General features: G+C 41.3%; 1 protein-coding gene across 5 annotated transcripts in view; it reads right to left on the minus strand.

Annotated features, from left to right (window-relative positions):
* MAST4 (microtubule associated serine/threonine kinase family member 4) overlaps positions 1-26,771 on the minus strand; it is a 699,637-nt gene that overhangs the window by 243,173 nt on the left and 429,693 nt on the right. For all 5 annotated transcript variants that reach the window (XM_073584205.1, XM_073584199.1, XM_073584201.1 and 2 more), the window contains exon 4: positions 26,505-26,536. In XM_073584205.1, the coding sequence (XP_073440306.1) occupies positions 26,505-26,536 (32 nt within the window). The remainder of the gene's footprint in view (positions 1-26,504; positions 26,537-26,771) is intronic.

Raw genomic sequence — 26,771 nt, forward strand, 5'->3', positions numbered from 1 at the left:
AGTGCAAACGCGCATAAAAAATGCATCATGCGCTTTTAATGCGTTTTCTTGTTTTTTTGCGCATGGTTTTTGCAAAAAAAAAGCATGCGTTTTTAAACGCTGATGTACACATGACCATGCGCACGTTAGCGCTCCCATAGACTTTAATGTGTTGTGGGTGAATTTCGTGCGCATTGCGTGCGCATGCGTTTTTTTGAGACAGGTTGGACGCACACAAAAATGCAACAGGATGCATTTTGTGCGCCCGGGCGCACACTACAAAAAAAACACATGCGCATACAAACGCGTACAAACGCATGACAATACGCACCCATGTTAAGTATAGGAAAAAAACGCATGCGCATTTATGCGCAAAAACGCAGCGCAAAAAAACGCAAGTGTGAAACCAGCCTTATTAGCTCAAAAGATTGTACAACAAAGTCATGGCTACATCATTTCTTTTCAGATCATTTTGATTATTTATTTTCTGTTGAACCACAACTCACAAATTTTGTCCGAATTTCATTAGATGATTTTCATTAAATTTAAATTGAAATTACTAGTGTCAGCTCCCTGTTATTTCAGTGACCGTTGTGGGTTTTTCTTACTTTACTAGAAGGTGCCAACAACTTTGTCAGCGTGTGTAAGGGCACGTTAGGGATGACCCACAGCCACTGTCCAGTCAGGACTAACCATTTCAAAACGTAAACTAGCAAAAAGAAGTGATCTGGAACCTCAACCTATGAATAGCAATGACTCCATAGTTTCCACACAAGGGGAGGACTCCAGCGCTCCGCATTTGATGCAGGAGATTAAAAGGGATTTTATGGAAATCAATAAATATTGAAAAGTAAGCAACCCAGTGCTGAATCAGGGTCTGTCACTACACTTCATGCTGCCATCAGCTAGTCCATATTGAAAAATGTATTATTTTATTTTTCGATTGAAGTGGTTCTCTGCTGAACAGTTAAATTCAGCAGTGGACATAGTCACCCCCCACACTCTGCTTCCCGCTCCTGATTGGGTGGTCTCTGCCAGGTCAGGAGCAGAGATGTCAGTGATCACCAGTGACCCAACTGCAGCTGACGCCGATTGGTTGCATTGTCTGGAGCAGCCAGTCAGCAGCCATATCACTGGCAGTGGGTGACATCACTGCTCCCTGCCCAGCAGAAATCAAAAGAGTGGAGTGGTGAATATTTATTTTAACCCCTTTCCTGATACAGAAAAATTTACTTTTTCAGCAGAGAATCCCTTTCCAGAACCTATAAATAAGAACATTTTTTAACAAATGTTTAGTCGTTAAGACAAGATGATGTTGGTGAATCCTGTTTTACATCCATACCGCCTCGAATGTCCTATAGGAAATATACACAGGCGTCCCTTATGTCCAGAAGGATTAGGGAAACATGGCAGCTTTCTTTGAGAAACAGTGCCACACATGTCCACAGGATGTGTCTGGTATTGCAGCTCTGATCTACTGAAGCATACAAGGCTGAGCTTCAATACCACATACAACCTGTGCACAGATGTGGCGCTGTTTTTGGAAGAACAGAGACTTAATTTTAGGATTAATGAAAAATAAACACTCATTTTGAGTTATACAAGATGTTAAATGTTTCGGGAGATAAAATTGGATATTTTTTCCATCTATTCCGCATCCTTCTTTCCCCTTACAATAATATGCAGAATGTTAACAGCTCTACTTGGGCATTTCATAGATTTCTCAACAAAATAAGATACCATGTCCAAAAAGGTCCCATAAGACCCTTGTCAATCATCGCATTTCCTATCCCATCCTAAACACTCCCTGAGAGACCAATGTGCAGTAAACTAAATTCAATTTGGATGCTACAGGCATGCAAGGAAGAGACGCCGAATATTAAATGGCGCGGCTGAGGCTTGTCCTATAAATGTGCCCGGTATATACGGCTAATGTCACACACACGACTAATAAAAGAGATTTCCATCGTGATGAGAGCAGTGAGGATTGCCTCTCCATTAGATGTGACTTTATATAAAGTCATGAGCTTAATTAATCTGATATAGAAATATTACAAAAGACACAACTGCGTCGTATTCACATGCAACCTTCAAGTGTACAGTATATACAAACAGTACTTCATGCTATGGGATGCCAAATTCTGCCAATGAAACACACGATGGCGGGCAGTCTTCCACACGTAGACGTGAGGTCACCGATGCAGCCACTAAACAAAGGACCAGAGCCATGGCTGAGAGACAGTCTGGACCTGGGGAAGGGGAGAATTAGTGTGTTTATCATTTTCAACCTGTGCAAAACTTTAGGAAAAATCTTTTAAGCTATCAAAGACAAACATGGACACACCACAACTTTTCAAAATAGGAAAGGTGCCCCTCACATAAAAAGGAGAAAACTGTACAGATGACTAGGCTCTGGAACCCAGTAAGCAGATTCTGTTGATCTCCATCTTAATTGGAATGTAGGTGCGCGTGCACACATGACCTCCACTACATTCACTGTCTATGGGACTGCTGGAAATAGAGTGATGTGCTTGGCTAGCTGCAAGCTCAGTGCTCCCAGAGCCCAGTTTCCAGGACCGCTGGCGGTCCCAGCCGTGAGATCACCAGCAATCATTAAGTTATCTTTTATCCAATGAACAGAGGATAGGTTGATGATTAGTGGAAGTTTGACCATCATGCCTGAGTATAAGGCTGTGGAACTTGGGAAGTGGTTTCTGCAGATCCTCATTTTAAAAGCAGTGTAGGAGCGCATGTATGAACTCCGCTCCATTGTCTATGGGACTGCTGGAAATGGCCGAGTGCTGTCCTTGGCCTTTTCCCAGCACAGCGTCCTCCGAGCCCTGTTCTTGGGACAAATCTTCAATGTTGTTGTGACACTAACACAACAAGGTGAGAATTTTTCCATTTTTCAAGGTTATTTGGATTATACTGTACTACCCTATGTGGCACTCTGCATTTTTCTGGTTTTTTGTCCCCAAAAAGGATAGAGTGAGGATAGAGCGACAACACACTCAAACACAACTTTAATGTGACAATAACAGGGTCTTGTTTTAGGAGACTAAAGACCTCCTCTACAGAATAGACTGACATTGGCTGAGCTCGCATATCTCGGCAGCTTCGGTTGACCGTAATGTCTTCGGGGGTCTCCCGACTGTCCCATGACAAACAAGGTCAGGCGAAAGAAGGATTCGGCATATCAGATTTTGGACTTCTGATCCTTTTATTCTTGGAGAGATAAGCCACCGCCTGAGATGTCCGTCAGTGGCTTTTTCATAGAGATGACAGGAGTACATGGCAGACTGAGCGCTGCTGTGTATGGAGGGTCGGGAGCGATAGCTGCCAGCTGAACAATTGGTCGAACCATGATTTAGCCTATAGTCATCTATTATGTATGGGACTCTCCTCAGATAACTTGCACTAAATTCAGGTACAGATTGTAAAAAATAAGATGCAATCCTAGAAAAGAATCATTATAAAGTTAATTTGACAGCTGAGCATTGTAGGAGCCTCACCTTTCTGCATCGCTCCCTCAAAAAACATTGAGCATCCTCAAACACATACAAGTCTAATATTTCTAGGAACGGTCCTGATTTTCATGCTCTAACTTGACATCCTTTTTATTTTTGTTTTGGAGTAGGTAGTTCTCGGCATTATAAGTGCAGGAACTTCATTTTCCTTACTTCCAAACACGCATTAATTCTTTCATTGTCCAATGACTTTTCTGCCCTGATTTGTACAACGTATTGTGTTATGCCTTTATGCAGTTTGACATAGAGGGGAACTGAAGCGGAGCGACAAAGACCAGCCACTATTTCCTGTAACCCGTCTTGGCGTTTCTGCTGCTATAGGTGGATTACACTAGACAACAGGCAGTGATCAATAAATTACACAAAAGAGACATCTTAGAAGCCGAGACTTGGAGACTATTTTTTGGGGGAAAGGTAACACTTTTTTTTTTTTTACAAAATTGAAAATGGTTTCAAAATGTTTAACAAAATGTACAGAACAAAATAAAATTAGGACCAACAAAATAAACAAAATAAAGATAAATTTTAAATTAAAAGATGTAAACTGTAATAACCGCAGCTCGTATACAGCAGATCTGCTTGTTGGCTTTGGACCCTGAATATGAACCAGAACTGATTTCAGATTTTGAGCAGATCAGCAAACAATCTAAATAGAGAGTGACCTCAGATTGTCCTTTTGTGCAGATTGAGTATCTCACAACTTTGTTTAATCTGGAAGGTGCCAATGACCCTTGCAATCAGATTCCAGCATCCTCCAATTACTTGGCTCTACCTTCTATAAACTATATAGACTGACCAAGTCTGTCCCCCTCTGGCTGAATGGATGGGGACAATTTGGAGTCTTATTATTAAAGCATCTTCCTACTGATACTGCAATTATTAGTAATAATACTTAACCAAGACTTTATAATAGGTTCGGTCTCTGACCATCATCTGGGTAGAGGCGAACATACACGTCAAGGCTCTCTACACTCAAATATAATGGTGATTTAGTACTATTTGAGCACCCTCTTAAAAGATGAACTGCTCAGTGTAAAATAAAAATAATATATATTATTTACCTTTTGCACTGGTGCCATTTATCGGATATTGGTACTGAGTAAGGTGACATTATGACCACTGCAGCCAATTAGCAGCCGCTGAGCAGCTACAGCTTTTCTATTCTGAGAAAACCAAAAGCAAAACACAAAACAAATATCCTGGAATAAAAAAGTAAAAAAATATATTGCAAAAATTGCATGAAGGTAGTAATAATAGTAATAAAAAGGGTATTTAGTTAACATAATTTTGATCAAAATAATGTAGAAGCCATCCCGCCATGCATACACATTAATTTACTTTTTCTGCTCAGACCCAGTTTCTCATTTGTTTCATTGTGCATTCTGTGCATATAAGGGTGTGACCGCCCTGTTTCTGAGTTGGAAAATCCATCCTGTCTGGCCTATACTATTACTGGTGGTTCAGTCCCTCTGTCCTTGTTCACATTTACGTCACTTGACAAGTGGAAAGGTTTTAAATACAAGAGTTAGGACTGTCCCACAAGGGTTGCCGTGACGTGGCGGGATGGCTTCTACATTATTTTGATCAAAATTATGTTAACTAAATACCCTTATTATTACTATTATTACTACCTTCATGTTTTGCTTTTGGTTTTCTCTGTGTAAAGGTCATGTGTTCATATGCAATTACATTTTGCATGCACATTAATTTACTTTATCTGCTCAGACCCAGTTTCTCAGCTTTTCTATTCTGTCAGAGCGGACTTCCTCTCTGACGGATTCCTGAAGGTTGCAGCGGATCAGCTGCCATTGACTGACTGCAGTGGTCATAATGTCATGCTACTGCCAAAAGACGCAGCACCGACATCAGATAAATGGTGCCGGTACAGGAAGGCAAGTATATATCTTCTGTTTTTTCTCGATGGGCAGTTTATCTGTTAAGAAAAGCTTGTCCAGCAGTGGAAAACCCCTTTAAGGCCGGGATCACACTTGCGAGTGCAGCACGAGTCTCTCGCCTCAATACCCGGCACTGCCGCCGGCACTCGGGATCAGCGTGTGCCGCTCCATGTCTTTCTAAGCAGCCGCACACACCAGTCTGAACCGCCGGCGGCAGTGCCGGGTATTGATGCGCAAATTTATCGCATTGCACTCGGAAGTGTGACCCCGGCCTAAGTTTCCTGATATGCATGACACCATAATCCATGCTTGTCCACTAGATACTTATATACAAGTAATCCCTGACTCATGTGCAGTGAACAAAATGCACCGTAATTGAATATACAAGAGCAATACTGTATATTCGACAGATGATATAAAGGCAGAGTCGCCCTAACTATTCATAGTTAATGACTTAAGGAGCAGTAAAATAAAAGAAAGGGGCAAAAGGAACAGCCACGATACATCAATTGTCCGACTTTGTGCTGAAGTCCACACCTAATTAGTTCTTTTTAAATGTTGCAATAATTCGATCAGACCTTTAGTTTTTCCATCAACTCCTAATTCGTCTCACTCCAAATGTTAATATTGCTCTCTTCATGCATGGAATAGGAAGGCTTAACTGTAATGTACTTCTTCCCAGAAGAACATTGCCTAAAAGGTCACCGACTCGGGAGGGAGAAGTCCATGATGTAATAATGCCCCCAAATAAGTAATGCAACAGGAGGGAAAGAGATTACTTCTCAAAAACGGCACTTTTCGTGGGCACGTGAGAACGACGTGCTGTGAGGAACGAAGAACTGTACTCTTCTATTCTTCCAGCAACTTTCCTTTCCTGATCTGTCAAAGCTGATTCATATGTTGAGAAGGGGGCTGGCTTGGCCACTCAGACAGCCCTTTGCACATATACCAATGGTTAAATGTCGAGTTAGGAAACATGCTTCAGTGTCAAACCCAACTCAAACATGAAGCTGGAGATACTCTTGTTGTCTACAGCTCAACAATGAAGCTCTGATAATACAAGTATATTCTTAACCCCTTCTCCTCCATGTTCACTAAATGCTAAAACTGACCAGCCATAAATGATTCTCCAAGTCATTACAAGTTCACAGATACCAAACGCGTCTAGGTTCTTTTTTTACTCATGTGGTGACATAAATGTTGTGGCGACAAAAAACAAAAGCAAACATAATTGTGGCGTTTTGATTTTTTTTTCTCATTACGTAGTTTACTGATCAGAGTAATTATTTTTATACCAAATATGTGTATTTTTATTGCTTTACTTTGAATGGGCAAAAGGGGCATCATTGGAAATTTAAATTTTTTTAAATATTGGTAAAAACTTTTCCTACTTTTTACTTACTTGAATCATGTGCCAGGAGCGCTGATAGGCGAGGTTTGTGATGTGCTTCCGACACGCTCATGTTAAAAAAATGTTCAGCTAATCTATGATGTATTGTAATATATAACACCCTTATAAATTTTGTTTTCAACCTTTTGTTCCTCCTGAATTTCAACTTCATTGCCTGCACCCACTGGTTTACATGCTGGTGTACCAGATCCTTGGGCTTTTTTTCTAAGCTCACAGCAAGAGGTAGCGCCACCGCTGGCCTCAGTGGCCAAACCCGCTCTCTGCCTGGCCAACACACACTCATTGGCTGTTAGTATCTGCCCCAGCACGGACCTCTGCAATTCATCCCAGCATGTATGTGACTGAGCAGGGACCTTGCTCTTCCCATCTGTGGCAGTACAGCTCCAATCACTGCACATCACACCCACAGTGGTGACAGAGCCGTCACATGTCACCACATTACATCTCCAGGGGCGACAAAGGCGTGACATGTCCTCCACAGCACACACACAGTGGTGACAGAGCAGTCACATGTAGCGATGGGCAAACCCAAACAGTAAACTTCGGCGTCTGTACCGAACACCTACTGTTCGGGCACGAACAGCGAACACGGACTTCACCAGGTAGTCAGTGTTACTGTTTGGGTTCGGCCCCGCGAACACCGGGGGTGTTTGTCACACAACCATGTGCAGCAAACACCGCTTCCGATTGGTGGTAAAATCAACACCGCTGGTCAGACAGCCACGGTTGCCATGCTGTCAAAAGACAGCGTGAGTCAGCAGCTGTGATCGGATATATAAAGGTTACCTCCAGTCATTGGTATCATGTGATGGGACTACAGCACCCATCAGCCGACGCCTGCTAACGCTTATAACAGTGACTACACTACCTCACCTATCAGTCGTTCTGTCCCATGCCGTAACCCATGTCTGGGGGGGATAAACAGTTTTCAACCTGGACGGTGCCAAGATGTGACCATCCATGCTGAGAACCACTGGGAGAATGAGCTGCTGCGAGCGCAGCATCAGAGAGGTAATCGAGGTTACTGCCAGTCACTGAGGCTGCATTACCAGCTAGGCCAATGAACTGCGGTGACTTCGGTGAGATCCCCACTAGCACCGTGAGAAAAAGTCTCACGGTGCAGAGGCGAGTTCACCGCAGTTCACCAGTAGAATTTAATTGAGGTGAATTTGAACTGCAGTGAACTCGCCTGTGCACCGTGAGAACTTCTCACGGTGCTAGCGGGGAATCTCACCAAGGTCACTGCAGTTCGGCTTGGATGGAAATTCACCCTAAGTGACCAACAGTAACCTCAAATAAGTCACCCCTAGTCACCGATGCTGCGCTCGCAACAGCTTATTTATCAGTGGTTCTCAGCCTGGACAGTCGCATCTTGGCACTGTCCAGGTTGAAAATTGTTTATCCCCCAGAAATGGATTACGGCATGGGACAGAACAATGGACAGGTGAGGGATATTGTTGTTTTTAATTTTTGTTTTATTCCAGAATACAAGGGCATTGGTGGAATGGGCGTTAGGTGTGTATAACCGTCCACTTAGAAGATAGGCACCAAATATATCGGCTGATGACTGTGCTTCTTTCACTTCAATTAATACCTACACTTATAGTATTAAAGACCTCTTCTAGGTGGTAATTACACATAAAGTAATGGTATATTGCACAGACAAAAAGAAAAGAAATGGAGCACTTACCAGATCTTTCTTGTTGAATTTCTTTAATACATATTAGATGAGATCAACATCTTAATAAAGTGCATGGTGTGGTGTGCTGGAGACAGGGGAGTGAACAGGTGAACAAACTTGATGGTCCATCAGGCTTGTTCACCTGCATACTCCCCTGTCTCCTGCACACCGCACCATGCGCTTTATTGAGATGTTGATATAATCTGATATGGACTAAAGGAATTCAACAATACATACCGGGTGAATGCTCCATTTCTTCTTGTCTGTGTGAGTATATTTGTGTTTGTTATTTTTACATAAAAAAGTAAAAGTGTGTTTTGTTTTATTTCAAATAAAAGACTTTATACTTACTGTGTCTTCATTTACCATATAACTGTAGGATTAGTAATGGATATGTGTCTTATCCGTGGCCTTGATGTCACCTAATACAAAGGAGATATCAACCCCACAAATATGACTATATACACACACACATACACACACACACATACAGACACATATACACACATTTGATATGACTATATATGATAACTAGAGGAAGATATGTGAAAACTCAGGCAGATTTTAAGGAACTCAGAAAGAGAATCGGAGGAATCCAATGGCTGGATAAACTTAAGGACAAAAATGTCCAGGAAGGATGGAAAATGTTGAAAAATGAGATTCTCAAAGCACAATCGTTAACAATTCCGAAAAGAGGGAAGAATAGGAAGCATTTAAGAAAACCAGGATGCATGAACACAGAACTTAATAGTATATCTTGACTTCAGCAAAGCATTTCACAAAGTATCTCACACCATTCTTATTGAAAAAATGACTAAGTATGGAATGGACAAGGCAATTGTTAGGTGGATTCATAACAAGCTTAGTGATTGGACCCAATGAGTGGTCGTAAATGGCTGCACATCCAGTTGGAAGAATGTCTCATGTGGGGAACCACACTGCTGTGTTCTGGGCCCTGTATTGTTCAACATCTTTATCAATGATTTAGATGAAGGATTTGAGGGTACACTGATTAAATTTGCTGATGACACAAAGTTAGGAGGGATAGCTAATAATAACAGAGAAGAGAGAGAGAGGATTCAAAAAGATATAAATCAACTGGAGCAGTGGGCATCAACTAACAAAATTGTTTTTAATAGGGAAAAATGCAAAGTACTATATCTGGGCAATAAAAATGAAAAAAACATATACAGAATGGGAGGAATAGGGCTAAGCAACAGCACATGTGAAAACGACTTGGGTATACTAATAGATCACAAAGTGAACATGAGTCAACAGTGTGATGCAGCAGCAAAAAAAGGCAAATACAATCCTGGGCTGTATTAACAGAAACATACAGTCTAGATCACGTGAAATCATTATTGCCCTCTACTCCTCTTTGGTCAGACCTCATCTGGAATACTGTGTCCAGTTTTGGGCACCACATTTTAAAAAAGACATGAACAAACTGGAGCAAGTTCAGAGAAGAGAGACCAAAATGGTGACCGGTCCGCAAACCATGTGCTATGAGAAATGGTTAAAGGATTTGGGAGTGTTTAGCTTGCAAAAAAGAAGACTGAGAGGAGACTTAATAGATGTCTGCAAATATTTCAAGGGCTGTCACAATATAGAAGGATCATATTATTTCTTATTTCCACAAGGAATGACTAGCTATTAGAAAAAACTTTTTCACAGTGAGGGTGATCAATGAGTGGAACAGGCTGCCACGAGAGGTGGTGATTTCTCCTTCTATGAAAGTCTTCAAACAGAGGCTGGACAGACATGTGTCTAGGATGATTTAGTGCATCCTGCTTTGAGCAGAGGGTTGGACCAGATGACCCAGGAGGTCCCTTAGAACTCTAACATTCTATGATTCCTACTTGCCCCCCGCTACAGGACAAGTAGGTAGAGACGGGCAAAGCACCAGAATATGCACATCTAATGAATGCGCCTTTTCTGGGTGGCTACGGGCTGCTATTTTAAGGCTGGAGGGGGCCAATATCCATGGCCCCTAACCAGCCTGAGAATACCAACCCCCAGCTATCTGCTTTAGCAAGGCTGGTTGTCAAAAATGGGGGGGGACCCCACACCATTTTTTTAAAATATTTAAATAATTAAAAAAATACAGCATGGGGATCCCTCTATTCTTGATAGGCAACCTTGCTCAAGCTGACAACTAAGGGTTGCAGCCCCCAGCTGTGAGTTTTGCCTGGCTAGTTATCAAAAATACAGGGGAACCCATGCTTTATTTTTTTTTATTTACAGTGCAGGAGCCAGCTGATGAATCAGCTGCTCCTGCTGTAACTGTTATTAGTGGCAGTAAGCGTCGGCTGATGGGAGCAGTAGTCCCATCAGCTGACACCAGTGACCGGAGGTAAACTTTATAGCTCCGATCACAGCTGCGCGCTCACGCTATCTTTTACGGTAAGAAATTTTACCGTCGATCAGAAGCAGTGTTTGCCGCACTGTCATGCACATAACAGCATGGCAAACACTGGACGCTCAGGCCACCCATTCAAGTGAAAGAGGTTCGGGTACTGTACTGGTACCAGAACTTTTTGCACCTGTTCAGTTCAAACCGAATATGCAGGTGTCCACCCATCTCTATTCAGATGTCCTCCACAGCACATCCACCGTGGTGACACAGCCATCACATGTCCCCACAAGAGATAACTTCATGATGGTGACGATGTTACTGCAGACAACCGCAGAGGAGGTGACGCCACCAGAACTGGGGGCAGCTAGGTAAGCACTCATTGAGCTGAAGCTACAAGGGACAGCTTGGTGTTGGGGACTTAATGTAGGGAAGCAGCAGCACAGTATGGAAAAAAGGGCTCATTATGCAAAAAGGGAGTCGAATGGGGTGGGATGTCTCTGGAAAAGGGGCAGAGTGGCATTACTATGAAGAAAGGGCAGTATGGGGTGGGATGACTATGGAAAACGTGCAGCGTGGCGTGATATCACTATGGAAAAGGGGCAGCGTGATGTGGTATAATGCTCCTTTGCCGTAGTCTATGCCTTGGTGCATCATTACACCCTTCTATTTGCACATTAAAGTAAGTCCCCTGTCTTGATTGACAGCGCTCTATTGGTAGCAGCGAGCAGCTTCAATGAGGAGGATGAGGGGTATTTAAGTGAACAGACAGCATGCACACATCATCACATGGTGCTCTCCTCACTGAAGTCACTCGATACACTACCAGGTGCATCAAGCGGCGACCACGGACAGGCAGGATCCGCGCATCAAGGCACGTTTGTAGCCACATTATGTGCACACCCACATTGTCACTTGGAGCACTCACTGTTTTCAAAGGACTGCTGTCAATCAATAAAAGAGATTACCTTTAACATGCAAATATTAGAGTATATCCGTGCACCAAAGCATAGACCATGCCAAGGGTGCACTGAAGCGCCCTCCTTTGCATAGTAAATAAATGTGGATTTTTCAGCAAATGTTAAGTTAAACTGTATACACCTGGTATGATTTTTGTATGGGCTATGCTACCCATTATAAATGTTTATACAGTTCAATTGGCATTTTGTGGGTGACAGTCTCCCTTTAAGCAAGCTTAAAAATGTCAAAATGTCACCCTATGAACAAATGTTTTGCTCTAGCATTTGGCGATTAACAGCCTGTTTAGGTAGCCCGATAATCGGCTGCAGTGTAAATGCACCTTAAAGAGTAATTGCTTGAGAGATGATTTTATATGTTTTAGGAACATTAATTATGAGCAGATTTGTCTGAAACACCATCCCGAGCATAGTTAGAGCATGGAGCAGCATGGTGAAGCATAGCTGCACTGAAGCCGGTAGGATCCAGCCAGCTTCAGAGCAGCACTTGCAAGCACTAAAGCAAAGCGCACGCAAGCGCATGTTTCTTGCCAAGAAGACCAGTCATTGACTACAGAGGTGTCCCATAATCTAGGCAACAAGCAGTAAACTATAGAATCAGTGCGCGCGCCTTTCGTAGGAGACAGCCCACAGCGGAGATTGCAACCAAGACCTAGGCAATGAATAGTAAAGTATACAAATGAAAATCTCTGCCTTCTTAAGAAAGGAGGGGATTTTTAACAATAGGTAAATTTAACTCTAAAAACATAAAACTATCTAAGAGAAATAAACAAGGAGAAGAATGTAAATGTGGCCATACACCCTTGATAGCTGTCGCCTGAGAGCTCTTCATCTGACAGCCATCTCTACAGGTTCCCTCATTCACATTATCACACAGCTCGGCAAATAATTTATGAGTCATCTACAGGAAGAGGGGAAAAAAAAAACTGCTGCCAGAAACCTCTTGTGGCAGCTACTCTCCCCAGAGAACAAAAGAATCCTTCTCTCCTATGCTCAAACAACCATACATGGAAGGTATAATGAAAAGGACACAAGTCTGAATAATTTTCAAAAGTTGCCATCATTTACTTATACTTTTACAATTTTCTTAGCAAGTTTACTACAAGAAAAAATAATTCACAGATATTTGCATGGACACAATAGCCTCCGAAACTGGTTTCACCTGTAAATTCCTGGAGTGAGCTGCATCAGTTGCAGATACCAGCCTTTCATGGAGACATGAAGGATTTTTTCTTGTATTTATACTCTCCTGTTGGAATGCTTACTATAGGTAAATAATGGCAACTTTGAAAAGTATTCGGAATTGTGTCCTTTTCATTATACTTTGCACATGTATCAGTTCTCCTTAATAAATTAAATTCCTTGTTAGGTATTTGGAGCATTAACTAAACGTGAGGCACGAGGTGAACTTGGTAGACACCACGTTTAGTTCTACTGTTTTTTCAAGGAATGCAGTACACAGTATGAAGCCTTATTTTTTGGTAATAAAAAGTATGAATCAGGACTAGTAGTATATTGCTGGATGCACGCCTTACCAAATACCCCATGAGAACTAACCAAAAAAAGGAGAAGGACAGCAGCACTCCAATATTAATATCAATGTGCATCAGCCAAAATGTGGCATTGCACTTCACGGGCTAATAAAGGATTCGTCTCTTTTATACACTAATATTGGCTTGAGGACCTCTTTTTATTTTTAATTTTTTTAATTCCTTTTTGTTGGGACACAATTTACATATAAATTAGAAAATCAAATGATTTCCTAAACTATTAACAATTAAATGAAAACTATTACTCCTATACATTTTAGCACCAGTATTACTGTACAAATGCACTAGTATACATGTGTATTGTTCAGAAAAAAATGCCCTTTTCTGGTAGTGTGCCTTCACATTGCATTTAGGCATCCGTTCAGTGGCTCATGTAAGGGTTTATATCCGAACGGGAGCGAAACGGGATTCGGGCGCATGAGCCAATGGGGCCATGGACTATTATGGTGCCAACAGAGTGACCGTGCGCTCTGCATCCTTTTCGGGATTTTGGGATTTCCTTTTAGAATGTCTACCGGAGGCAGACACTCAGATGTAGCAGACAGCTTCTGAGTGTCCGCATCAAGTAGGCGTATAAACTCAAAAACACTGCACGACAGAGCGCATGTTGACTACTGAATACCATTTTGCAGGTGGTTCGGATACAAGCCCTGATAAGACCACAGAACGTTGGCAAAAAACACTATATGAAAGGAGCAAATTAGGTTTTATATTGATAGATTGCAAATTAAAACCGATCACCAGGGCCGGACTGGCCATCTGGCAATTGTGGCAAATGCCAGAAGGGCCTGTCTGGTTGTGGGCTGCCTTATCTGCTACATTGCTAAAAGAATCGGTGTTCTCAAGACATCCATACTGTTAAGAGTTATGACGGAGCACAAAGTCACTGACTCTGCCACTTACCCCAGCAGCCAACGTGCATCATTAGAATTATGGGTCTTGTAGTAAATCTTGCTTTCCTCCATCCTGGGTAATATTAGTAATACATCCCATCTGGTGCTTGGGGACGGGGACAACATGGGCCTGTGTTCTTTCAAATGCCAGGGCTGAATTTCAGCCCCAGTCCGTACCTGCCGATCGCACAAAGTGAATGCTAACAATCAGAATGTTTAATGTGAGTACCATTCAATTTTCACCGTCTACTTTATTATGGGACAGCTAACTCTCTAAACATCATTACCTTTCTATCATTTGGTTAATGAGGATATTGTAACACAATATATGGTATCGTGCATCCAATTTTAAGGTTACAAATCCTGTGAAAACCATAAAAACTAAAATGTGGTTCATACTGCTTGTCTTTTAGTGCAATTTTGCTAGCTTTATGGGTACGATACAATAGATGGACACACTATCGAACACCTGCTGTCTTAAGCTCATGCTGAGACACTAAAATACAATGCTTTGCAGTGAAATAGCAAATGTAAGAACCATTTTATTGCTCATTTAGGATTTTCTCTTCACACGTCAAATATCTAATACCATACATTTTATCTAGATATCTATATTAAGAAATTGTTAGAAAATATGAACCACGTATCAAGATTTTTCTTCAGAATCTTCAAATCTTCACTTTCCTGCACCAGACGAAACAGAACAATACAGAACTACAGACGTCAGTCCTCCAGGAGGCAGGAGCAGCATTACTTATGGGGGTAGATGGGCAAAACTGGCGGAGTTTCATGCAAAATTAAACTCTCAATGAATCATTTCCTACACCCTCTAATCTAGCCCATATTAGGTTGCTGTATGAGCACAGAGTTTTTCAAGGAATTTTTGTAGCAGGAACTAAGCGCAAACTATCCAAATCCTTCTAAGAAATACAAAACTCCTCAACAGAGTTTCTGCTCAGTTTCCACTCCAAAATCTCAACAACAAAAAACAAAACATACTCATAGGTATTCTTACATATGTCGAAAGCAATAAATAAGCATGTACCCTACAACTTAGAATTAGAAGGTAGTAGGCCATCCACTACTATAGGTCCCATGTCCAAACATCAAGTAGAGTCAAATAAATTGTGGAGAGCACTCATTTTGGAGGAGAGGGTGTAAGTAGACTAGGGTGGATACCCTTACCTTAAGTAGAAAAGTTCACTGCACACTATAAAAATGATACAAAGAAGTAATTTATTCAAATAGATGATGTGTCATATGAAGAAATCCCAATGAGGCATTAGAATAAATGTTTAAAGAACCATTATTTTTTATGTTTTGATCCTCCAAGGTCTTTAGATGAGGATCTGTTAGAATCCTAAAACATGACTCGGAGAGATATACGGGTGTCTGTTTCTGAAAAAAATGTCAGAAAGACTCCATAATGGTGGCTTTAGGGCTTCACATCCTGTATTGGGAGTCCAGGACCATACAGTCATATGTTAAAGTTTGGGCACCCCTATTAATGTTAACCTTTTTTCTTTATAACAATTTTGGTTTTTGCAACAGCTATTTCAGTTTCATATATCTAATAACTGATGGACTCAGTTATATTTCTGGATTCAAATGAGGTTTATTGTACTAACAGAAAATGTGCAATCTGCATTTTAACAAAATTTGACTGGTGCAAAAGTATGGGCATCCTTATCATTTTCTTGATTTGAACACTCCTAACTACTTTTTACTGACTTCCTGAAGCACTAAATTGGTTTTGTAACCTCATTGAGCTTTGAACTTCATAGCCAGGTGTATCAAATCATGAGAAAAGGTATTTAAGGTGGCCACTTGCAAGTAGTTCTCCTATTTGATTCTCCTATGAAGAGTGGCATCATGGGCTCCTCAAAACGACTCTCAAATGATCTGAAAACAAAGATTATTCAACATAGCTTTTCAGGGGAAGGATACAAAAAGTTGTCTCAGAGATTTAACCTGTCAGTTTCCACTGTGAGGAACATAGTAAGGAAATGGAAGAACACAGGTACAGTTCTTGTTAAGCCCAGAAGTGGCAGACCAAGAAAAATATCAGAAAGGCAGAGAAGAAGAATGGTGAGAACAGTCAAGGACAATCCACAGACCACCTCCAAAGACCTGCAGCATCATCTTGCTGCAGATGGAGTCACTGTGCATCGGTCAACAATACAGCGCACTTTGCACAAGGAGAAGCTGTATGGGAGAGTGATGCGAAAGAAGCCGTTTCTGCAAGCACGCCACAAACAGAGTCGCCTGAGGTATGCAAAAGCACATTTGGACAAGCCAGTTACATTTTGGAAGAAGGTCCTGTGGACTGATGAAACAAAGATTGAGTTTTTGGTCATACAAAAAGGCGTTATGCATGGAGGCTAAAAAACACAGCATTCCAAGAAAAAGACTTGCTACCCACAGTAAAATTTGGTGGAGGTTCCATCATGCTTTGGGGCTGTGTGGCCAATGCCGGCACCGGGAATCTTGTTAAAGTTGAGGGTCACATGGATTCAACCCAGTATCAGCAGATTCTTGACAATAATGTGCAAGAATCAGTGACGAAGTTGAAGTTACGCAGGGGATGGATATTTCAGCAAGACAATGATCCAAAACACCGCTCCAAATCTACTCAGGCATTCATGCAGAGGAACAATTACAATGTTCTGGAATGGCCATCCCAGTCCCCAGACCTGAATATCATTTAACATCTGTGGGATGATTTGAAGCGGGCTGTCCATGCTCGGCGACCATCAAACTTAACTTAACTGGAATTGTTTTGTAAACAGGAATGGTCACAAATACCTTCATCCAGGATCCAGGAACTCATTAATAGCTACAGGAAGCGACTAGAGGCTGATATTTTTGCAAAAGGAGGATCTACGAAATATTAATGTCACTTTTATGTTGAGGTGCCCATACTTTTGCACCGGTCAAATTTTGTTTAACTGCAGATTGCACATTTTCTGTTAGTACAATAAACCTCATTTGAATCCAGAAATATAACTGAGTCCATCAGCTATTAGATATATGAAACTGAAATAGCTGTTGCAAAAACCAAAATTGTTATAAAGAAAAAAGGTTAACATTAATAGGGGTTCCCAAACTTTAACATATGACTGTATGTAGCTCGAATGACATTTATGAGCAAATACCAAAAATGTCAGGTCCACCAATGGCACCCTATTGTCTACACTGAAAAGAACAGGTTCACACTGAACACATTTGACTAATGGGAAAGATCCTAGACACATCATCCATCATGACGACCATTAAGGTGGTGGGTCAGAAATAGTTTGAGAGGTGGCATATCCTCCTTGAAGGGATGCACAAACCTTCTTGTGATAGTATAGTATCCCAACTGTGATAGGCACTGGAATGAAATCCTCAGAGTCAATAACAAAACATATACTGATGCAGTGGGCTGTGGCTACTGGTGCAGGACAATATCCAGCCTCATTTGGCCAGAGTGTTTAGGCAACTTATGGATGACAAAGGCATTGAGGCCTCTTACTGGATTCTGGCCTGGAGTACATGAGGAATAATTGAGAACCTCTCAAATATTATGTATCAGTGAGAGCATTCTACAACGCCAAGTAGCACCGAGACCCACTGATCCCTTCATTCAGGTCTGTGAGAAGATCCCCAGATGTTGTTGGGAGTGAATAAAGGTAAGTGGGGACCATACACGTTACTCATTCAGTTGCAGTGATGAAATTAAGGCAAATTGGATTCTTTCACATTTTTTTTTTTTTTACTCTAGGGTGATTTTAGTCTCCACTGACCTTCGATACGTCATTTTATTTTCAACAAATTACATGTTCATCGTGATCTGATGTGACTGAAGTGATACTTTCATTTTTTAGCAACATATACTGGACATATCACACACATCTATACACACTTAAATGTCAGACCAAATTAGCAAATTACTGGAAATTAATTGTAAGGCTACAAAAGGAACGTGAATATATTTGTTGTAAACCACTTATCGGTAATTTGCATGAACCTTGATTTTACACATCTTAACCCTTGAGGGTTTATTGAGTGACATTATTCATTAACAATTAGCTGCTAATTCCATAAAAAAAAAAAATAATTAGCAATAAATTAGAGTACATGTTATTTGATATAATGAAGTTGATATGAGACGAAGTTCAAGGTTAGCAAGAAGTCAAATCATGAATATAAAGCCTCACTGAGACGTGCGTGTCATGTACCGTACGTATTCTATATGTTTTGGTTCACAGAATTAGCACTCCTCAAACAGTATAAAGGGTGGGAAAGGTCGGGGTTCTTTTGTTGACATATCTATTTTACATGCTGCTGTTCTCAGCAGCTTATGTTTTTAATATGATCCAATAAATAATTTCATTTTTTATAGATGATGAGTGCTGGCTCGTCTTTGGATCTTCTACATAATGTATGCTGGGATGAAAATCCTCCATTTAGATATGAGTGGATCGCTTTGCTCACCCCTGGTCCATAGTCCAGGTCATTGATCTCTGGCCGTAGATAGGAGCTACACAAATTTCCCGAGCATCTGGCTTCCCAGTGTAACGTCTGATTCACTGCCATGGCATGATATCATCTGTGTGGCACACACGTCAAGTCTCGTCATTCCAGCTAGTCATGAGCAGAACTTGGGATTCTGGAGGGTAAGGAAATTCCCATACCTCCTGTCCTTGGCCAGAAAGCAGCGGACCGGTCCGTGGTTGCATGAAACTATCCGCTCATCTGTACCCATGTGGAGTTATGTAATAAACCTCTATCCCTTTAAGTTCCCTTTGCTCCCCAATGTGTATAAATATATCTTTGCTACATATTATCGTGATTCAAATCGTGTTGTGATATAACATGTATTTTTCATGTTGCTGGTTAACCTATGTACATAATAGGGACAGTAGAGTTAGAGTTATGGCCACCAGATGGGGGCCTGGAGTTCATTATCCAGGAGGTGTTAATAAAGATTTAGTATAGTGTTAAGGGTTAACAGGAGGAGTTAGCCGGTTAGGAATAGGGGGTGACTTCCTAGTTAGTAAGTTAGGGCAGGGGTGTTCGATCCCTGTTGCCCGGGGTTGAAAAACCATCAGTTGACTGAACTTAAGTGCTCAGGACCTTACACAGACTTCTAGCAACGTTAAAGTTAGGGGCCCAGTTGTCCAGGAAAGAGGAACAAGCACAGCAGCTTACGAAGACAGGAAAGCATGTATTTGGAAGTCGCCTTGCTACACTTGTAAGGAGAGCTTTAAACTAGAACAACATGGGAAGGGAAGCAAAAGACCAGAAAAAGCCATACACCTGACAAATGCTATTGAGAACTCTGCTATTAGAAGTGGAAAGGAAGAACAAAGACGAAAGAATCTAAATAAAAAAAAAATTGGAGAAAGAGAAACCAATCACAAACTAAAATGTTTCTATACTAATGCACAAAGCATGGGCAACAAACAAGGAGAATTGGAACTACTAACACAGGAAAAGAAATATGATGTCATTGGAATCACTGAAACTTGGTGGGACAATGCACATGATTGGAATACAAGACTAGAAGGATACAACTTATTTGCAAGAAACAGACTTGATAAACGAGGAGGGGGTGTCGCATTGTATGTTAGAAACGCGTATATCTGCACAGAGATTGAAGCTTCAGAGACTGGGAGTTCTGTGGAAACTGTTTGGGTAAGAATACAAGGACAGAACAATGGAAAGGACACCATTGTAGGCATTTACTACAGGCCGCCTGTGCAAGCTGAAGATATGGATGAACTCTTTATGCATCAAATGGCCAAGTTCTCCAAAAAATATGACATAGTTGTCATGGGAGATTTCAACTATCCAGACATTTGTTGGGAATCTCTCTCAGGCAAAACTAACAGGTCAAGGAAATTCTTATCCTCTCTTGCTGACAACTTTATCTTCCAAAAGGTAAGGGAGAAAACAAGGGGAACCGCTACCTTGTATCTAATCCTCATAAACAGGGTGGAAATGGTTGAGGAGGTAAAAGTGGCTGGAACCCTAGGAGGTAGCGACCATGCTATTTTACGATTTTGGATAACTAGAGGCGGAAGACCTGTGAAGACTCAGACGTCAAGGTTAGATTTCAGAAAGGCAGATTTTAAGGGATTCAGAAAGAGAATTGGAGGGATCCAATGGCTGGATATCCTTAAAGACAAAAATGTCCAGGAAGGATGGGAAATCTTGAAAAATTAAATTCTCAAAGCACAGTTGTTAACAATTCCGAAAAGAGAGAATAGGAAGCATTTAAGGAAACCAGGATGGATGAACACAGAACTTAAGCACATGCTAAAAAGGAAGAAAAAAATGTTTATAAAATGGAAAGAGTGAGGCATATCTAAAGAAGAATATAAAATATAATGACACGTCACTCCTCAAATTTTAGTGGTGCCCGGATAAGGGTAACCAATCCTTAATCAATATAAAAAATAATAATCCGGCACTCAAACGATCAAATGCTGATAATGAATATTTTTATTTTATTTCAGAGGGCATAATCCAAAAAAAACGTGACGTTTCGGTCTATTCATTGACCTTCATCAGACGGTTTAAGATAGAAGCCCATTAGAAGAGAGAAAAAAACACCAGGAATCATGAGTAGATCATAGAAGACAATCTGGTGCAGAAACGCTGTGCAGTAACGGGTGGGAGCCGATGAAAAATGTGCTCTCTCTAAAGAAGAATATAATGCTGTCTGCAGAACCTGCAGGGCACAAATCAGATTAGCTAAAGCTGAAAATGAATTGAGGCTTGCAAGAGATGTCAAAAGCAATAATAAAGGATTTTGGGGATATGTCAAAAGTAAAAGAAAAGTCAAACATGCTATAGGATTTTTACAGGATGAAAATGATGAAATGGTAAGACAGGATGTTGAGAAGGCTGAACTTTTAAATTCCTATTTTGCATCTGTTTTCTCTCTGCCGGGGCGAACCGGCAGAGGGAAGCACCAGTGAGTGCAGACATAAGGGACACCGGTAATACGTACAAGTGGGTACGACCCGACCTTGACCTGCGTAGGAAAGAGACTAAAGAAGGGAAAGCTGATGTGGAATGTAGTGAAGATTCTATTGTCCATAATGATTGTAATCTGGATGCGCTGTGAAGAGACGTCAGTAAAGTTCTGCATTGTGAATTAAACTTGGACTCTGTCTTTGTATGCAAGTAACCCAAGGGAACACTGAGAAACAGAGAGGACCTCGCCAGCACTGTGAGTACCGATCATGCCATGCAGAATATGAAGCACCTTTTTCCTGTGATGGGAGGCCCGGACACAACTGTACCGGAGAGTTCGGCCATGACTACGACCCGGCGCTTCCCTCACACCCACATTCAAGTGTATGAGAATTGTTCCAAGAAAAACTTGCATGCCATCAATGTGCTGTCCACGTTGCGTCCGATTTTTCACTGCCTGTTTGCAAGAAGCTTGAGAAACCATCAGTTTTTGTAGAATATGGTAAAAACTGTATAACACCGAATGGGAACCTAAGATGTTTGGTACATGTCATCCCCTGAGGAAGAAGTTTTTAACTTTGAAACGCGTTGGGAATTAAATGCTTTAAAGCACACAACTTGTGAGGAGTGATGGTCTGGCAGCGCACGATTAATCCATAAAAATTCCTTCTTTGAATCTGATGATTTATGGCCACGGCGTGGTCATTTGGATGTGCAGCAAGCTGACTTTGTTCCTTTATGCCTAATACTCTCCTACACAGGGTGAGTATAACTTATTGTTCTATTTTCTCATTTTCTCGGGTAAGACCCTATTGCGCTCTTTTTCTTTAAGTTTTCATTAATTTGTTCTGTACACACTGCTAATGCCTGGGCTTATTATCAGCACTATAACTGTGGTCTGGACTATATGACACTTTGTCTTATTACCTTAGGTTCCCGTTTTATACAAGGAAGTATTTCCTCGGAAATCCAATTTGTTGGTCCACTGTGTGTACAAGCACTTGCACTTTAAAAATATTTGGATTTTTGTACTTATGTGCATTAAGTACGTCCCAGGACTATGCAACTGAGACATATGTTACATGTCCTTGTGTCCCCTCCTGCTGTTGCTCACTGGAAAATACATGATTATTATTGTGTTTTAAATTTGTTGAATAAAAGTCTATTTTTAGCCCATTAAGGAAAAGTTGTTTTCATCTTAGTGTTTGCTATATGGTAAAAACTGATCAAACACTAATGGTAAAAACGGACACATGGACCAAGCAGTGATGAAAATATGATACTGCACACTGGTGAAAGAAAAAACAACTGGTCTTCTAGATGAGGAGTTATTAAGAAGAAAGCAAATACAATGCAGCTCATTCACCTAAACTTTTTAATTGGTGCCACTGGAGATCTAGCTTCACTGATTATTTTATAACATTTAAAGGGACTCTGCCAGCAGTTTTTTGCTACCTCATCTGAGAGCAGCATGATGTAGGGAAAGAGAAGCCGATTCCAAAAATGTATCACTTAGATTACTGGGTGCAGCCGTTCTGACACAATCAGAGCTTTTAGATTTAGAATGAAGCAGAGCTGAGGAAGCTGCCCCCACCCCCCACCAAGCTCTGTATGTACAAAGTCCATAGACAGCTGCTTATCACAGGAGGGGGTGTTGCTAGACTACATGTTAATCTCTTAGTGATAAATCCTTTACAGTTCATAAACAGCTGCACGCACTTGGTCAAGTGACACATCCCTGAATTCTGTGTTTTAGCTCCTCCTGATGTCTTTAGATTACATAGCAAAACACCTGCTGACACATTCCCTTTAAACTAAAAACTGAGAAAAATGAACCGATCATATGGAATACAAACTATTCTTATTATAAAATTTCACTACGAGGTAAATGTTGTCTGCGGTAGTCTGAAGCACACCCTCTGTCTCATCATTGGTTTAATCTGCTGCCAACTCCCTCCCCTGAGGAGTTCTGCTTCTTCAGATTGGTTACAGTGTATAAACACTGTCATGGGAGGAAGGAAGTACGTCAGTGCATGGGAGGAAGGAAGTACGTCAGTGCATGGGAGGAAGGAAGTATGTCAGCGCATGGGAGGAAGGAAGTACGTCGGTGCATGGGAGGGGACTTCTATTACAACAGGATAGAAGGAATAGAAAATATCTAAATCAGCAGTAGTAAAAGAAAACCATCCGATAAAGAGATATACACACAGAGGCAAATAATTTGTAATAAGGAATACTTAATAGTTGCTTTAAGCTCAGGACACAAGAATGAATTCATAATCCTATAATAGTATTTATTCCAATATATTGTTGTAAAACTAGCACTTTATGAATTCTTTATGTCATAACTATTTAGAAATGAAACAATGACTTTAGTACTGTAATAAATCATTTTTTTGTCAGCTATGAAAAGAAAAATTAAGTTATCAATCTTTTGGCTTATCGCAGACATGAACAAATATTATTGAGGCTACTATTTGTCATTGGTATCATTTCAGATGCCGCTCGTATCTCTTACTATGACAGCACAGCAGGCCATATCCTACTCAGAGCAGCAGACGCCAGTCATAAAACTATCTCCACAATGCGACTGGAGAATGACAGCCGGTGTATTTCCCAATATATTAAAGTACAGATAATAAAATGACCACAAACCTTTTTATCCACCACCAGTAAAATGCAACCTAGGCACAGTATTTGTAAATGGCGCATTACGTATGTTATCAGTTAGAATATCAGCATAACAATAATACAAAATAATGATTTATTATATCGCAGATTTGTTATATCGTATGATATGTCCAAGTACGCTGCGGACAGTACAGGGACCCATTGTAGCACCTGCTACTTAGGTCCGTTTTACAAATCAGGCAATGTAAAGGCATCGGACACCCGTCTGCAGTGTGAACGAGCACACTGAGCCGCACGAGGCAGTCACGTGCTCTCAGCTCACAACTCTCCTTTTTTATCCATTTAGTCATCTGACCCTGAAAGCAAATAGCGCTGCAGTGTAAACACAATTAAGTGTAACCCTATTACTGCTTTGCCATGATTTAAGAAAACTTTGTAATGACTTCAGAATAAGTAGTCATGGATGTGTACAGGAGGAATAACACTAATTTAGGTCATTGTATGACTTCTATCCTGTACTTTTGCCCTTTGCAGTCTTTCATGTTCAAATGTTCTAACGCTAATGAGTAGAGACCATCAGCTATCATGTTTCCCATACAAAGCGCAAAAAGAAAAAGAGACCCTGCTCCCCTATCTCTCCGTAGCACACTCCCAGACTTAGTGGCAGCAAAACTGAGCAGTGTAGCTGTAAATCCAGCACTGAAGTGAGAAGTCATTTACAACAGATCAACAGAACTCTGTGTGATGCTGTGCCCGTATCTTTCTCCAGCCGCTACCCCCTCCCAATCTTAAAGGAAATCTATCACAAGGCTTTTGCTGTCCCATATAAGAACAGCATAATATAGGGGCTGAAACCCTGATTCCAGTAATGTGTTGGACTTACTGAGCTGCTGTTTGTCATTTTAATAAAATGACTGTTTTAGCTGCTGCAGATCTAGCAGTTCTCTGAATGCCGGGCTCTGTTTAACGCCGCTCACACTGACTGTCTTTTGGCAGCTTTCTGTGTACACTGCACATCAGTGGTGGGGATTCATGAATATGGAGGACTACATGGCAGTTTACTTGTCCTCTAGTGATAATCACCTACTAATGAAACACGGATTTCATGAAAACACACTAAGCAGCTCAGTAAGTGACACATCACTGGAATCAGGGACGCCGTCTCTACAGAGTGACTAAAACAAGTTCTAAAAGACAAAGAAGTTATAAAACATGCACTGCAAATCAGTTTGACATTTGTGGTGTAGTAACAACTGTGTCCACTAGGGGGCGCTGTGTGGAGGTCCCAGGAGAAGGGATGAATGGCAGAGTGTTGAGTGGCCGTTATGTATCTCAAAGTGAGTGGCTTTGAGATGGAGACTTATGTACGTGTCATCAGCAAGGACATTGCTGAGGTGCTGTGTTAATATGTGAGGGAGAAGTCTCCAGGTAACTAGAGAGTTGGGGGGACCTGGTTACCTACAAACCCACCCAGGGGGTGTGTTTAAAGCACTGTTGTAAAGAGTGTGAAAATGCCTGAAGGACCTGTGATGAGGTCAGAGTCATGTGACCCAGTGGGCGTGGCTATGAACGATATAATGTGGCCAGGGTAGGTCACAGGGGGTGAATGCAGGGACCTGGTTGGTCCAGAGCGGAAGGTCCCGTGAGGAGAGTTGTCTCCTGGCTAACAGCCTGTGCAGTGGCTGGGTATAATGGCTGCCAGCGTCTGAGAGTCCCAGAGGAGAGAGTGGATGTCTGCAGCGTGGAGCAACAGCCATGAGAGAACCCTAACGAGGGTGAGATAATTATGAGGCTGAAGAGCCTGTGTATGCTGGACATTGCTACCAGAGTGAAACTATAATGGACGCTATGCTGTTATATGCCGTTTATGTTGTTTCTGTGGGTTTATGATGGAGGAATAAACCGCATGGACTATGTTATGATTTATGAAAACACGGTGCCGGATGTGTTTTGGTCGCTGCCTAGCGAGGATCCCCTAACTGAATAACAGCGCTACCTCACACATTATTTTGCATATGCTTGTTATTCCAGGAGGAATCCACCTGAATATGACACCGCACATACCCTAAAACGTTGCTCACTGCTTATGGATTTGGGGCATCATTTCAAAGTGTTAAAGACATTGAATTTGCAAAAAAAATAAAATGAATAAAAATGTCCTAGCCTTACACGGACAACACAACGTCTCCACCGGTCATAGACCAAACAAAGCTATGGGGCTGTAGACTTATTTTACATTTCAATGAGATGCAATGATCGGATTCTGTATCTTGCAGTTAATTCTCAGCTTTATATTGTGACATACAACCGTAAATAAGAACCGGAATTTCTTGCGCCTTTTTGGCTAATTGTGAAGGAGACTTGGACGACAGAAGTCAATCAATAAAAGCACAAATTACAATCCAAACACGAGAGCGGCCCGGGCTGCACTGCTCATCATATCTCCGCTCTGTGCCAATTCTGGCGCCCATAAAACATGTAAGGCAAATACTAATCAACAGGAGCTGCAATATTGAACTTTGCATACAGTGTGTGTTTTGTAACCCGGCAGCCAATATCGGCTCCATGAATAAAACATCAATATGAATTCAATGTCAGTCTTCGCTGGAAACATTACAACAAATGCAGCTCATTTACTCACAAGCTTCCCCGTCTTGGAAGGCTCAGTTCTTTCTGAAAGAGAACAAAGTACATATTCTGTTAAAAAGGGGAAGACTCCGACATCTGCATAAAGCGAATGAAAGCAATACATATCCTAAAAACACACAGTGATTTACAACATGGCGGGGGAGAATGAATCTAAAATTTTAATCTGATGGCATCTTATTACAAAAGCAATATATTGGACATTATACAGTACATCGGGAGATAACCGAGCAGATGGTTTGTGGCACCAAGGTCGGCTTCT

Source organism: Dendrobates tinctorius, unplaced genomic scaffold, assembly GCF_039654945.1.
Source record: "Dendrobates tinctorius isolate UK_male_01 unplaced genomic scaffold, ASM3965494v1 ptg000083l, whole genome shotgun sequence".
Classification (NCBI taxonomy): Eukaryota; Metazoa; Chordata; class Amphibia; order Anura; family Dendrobatidae; genus Dendrobates; species Dendrobates tinctorius.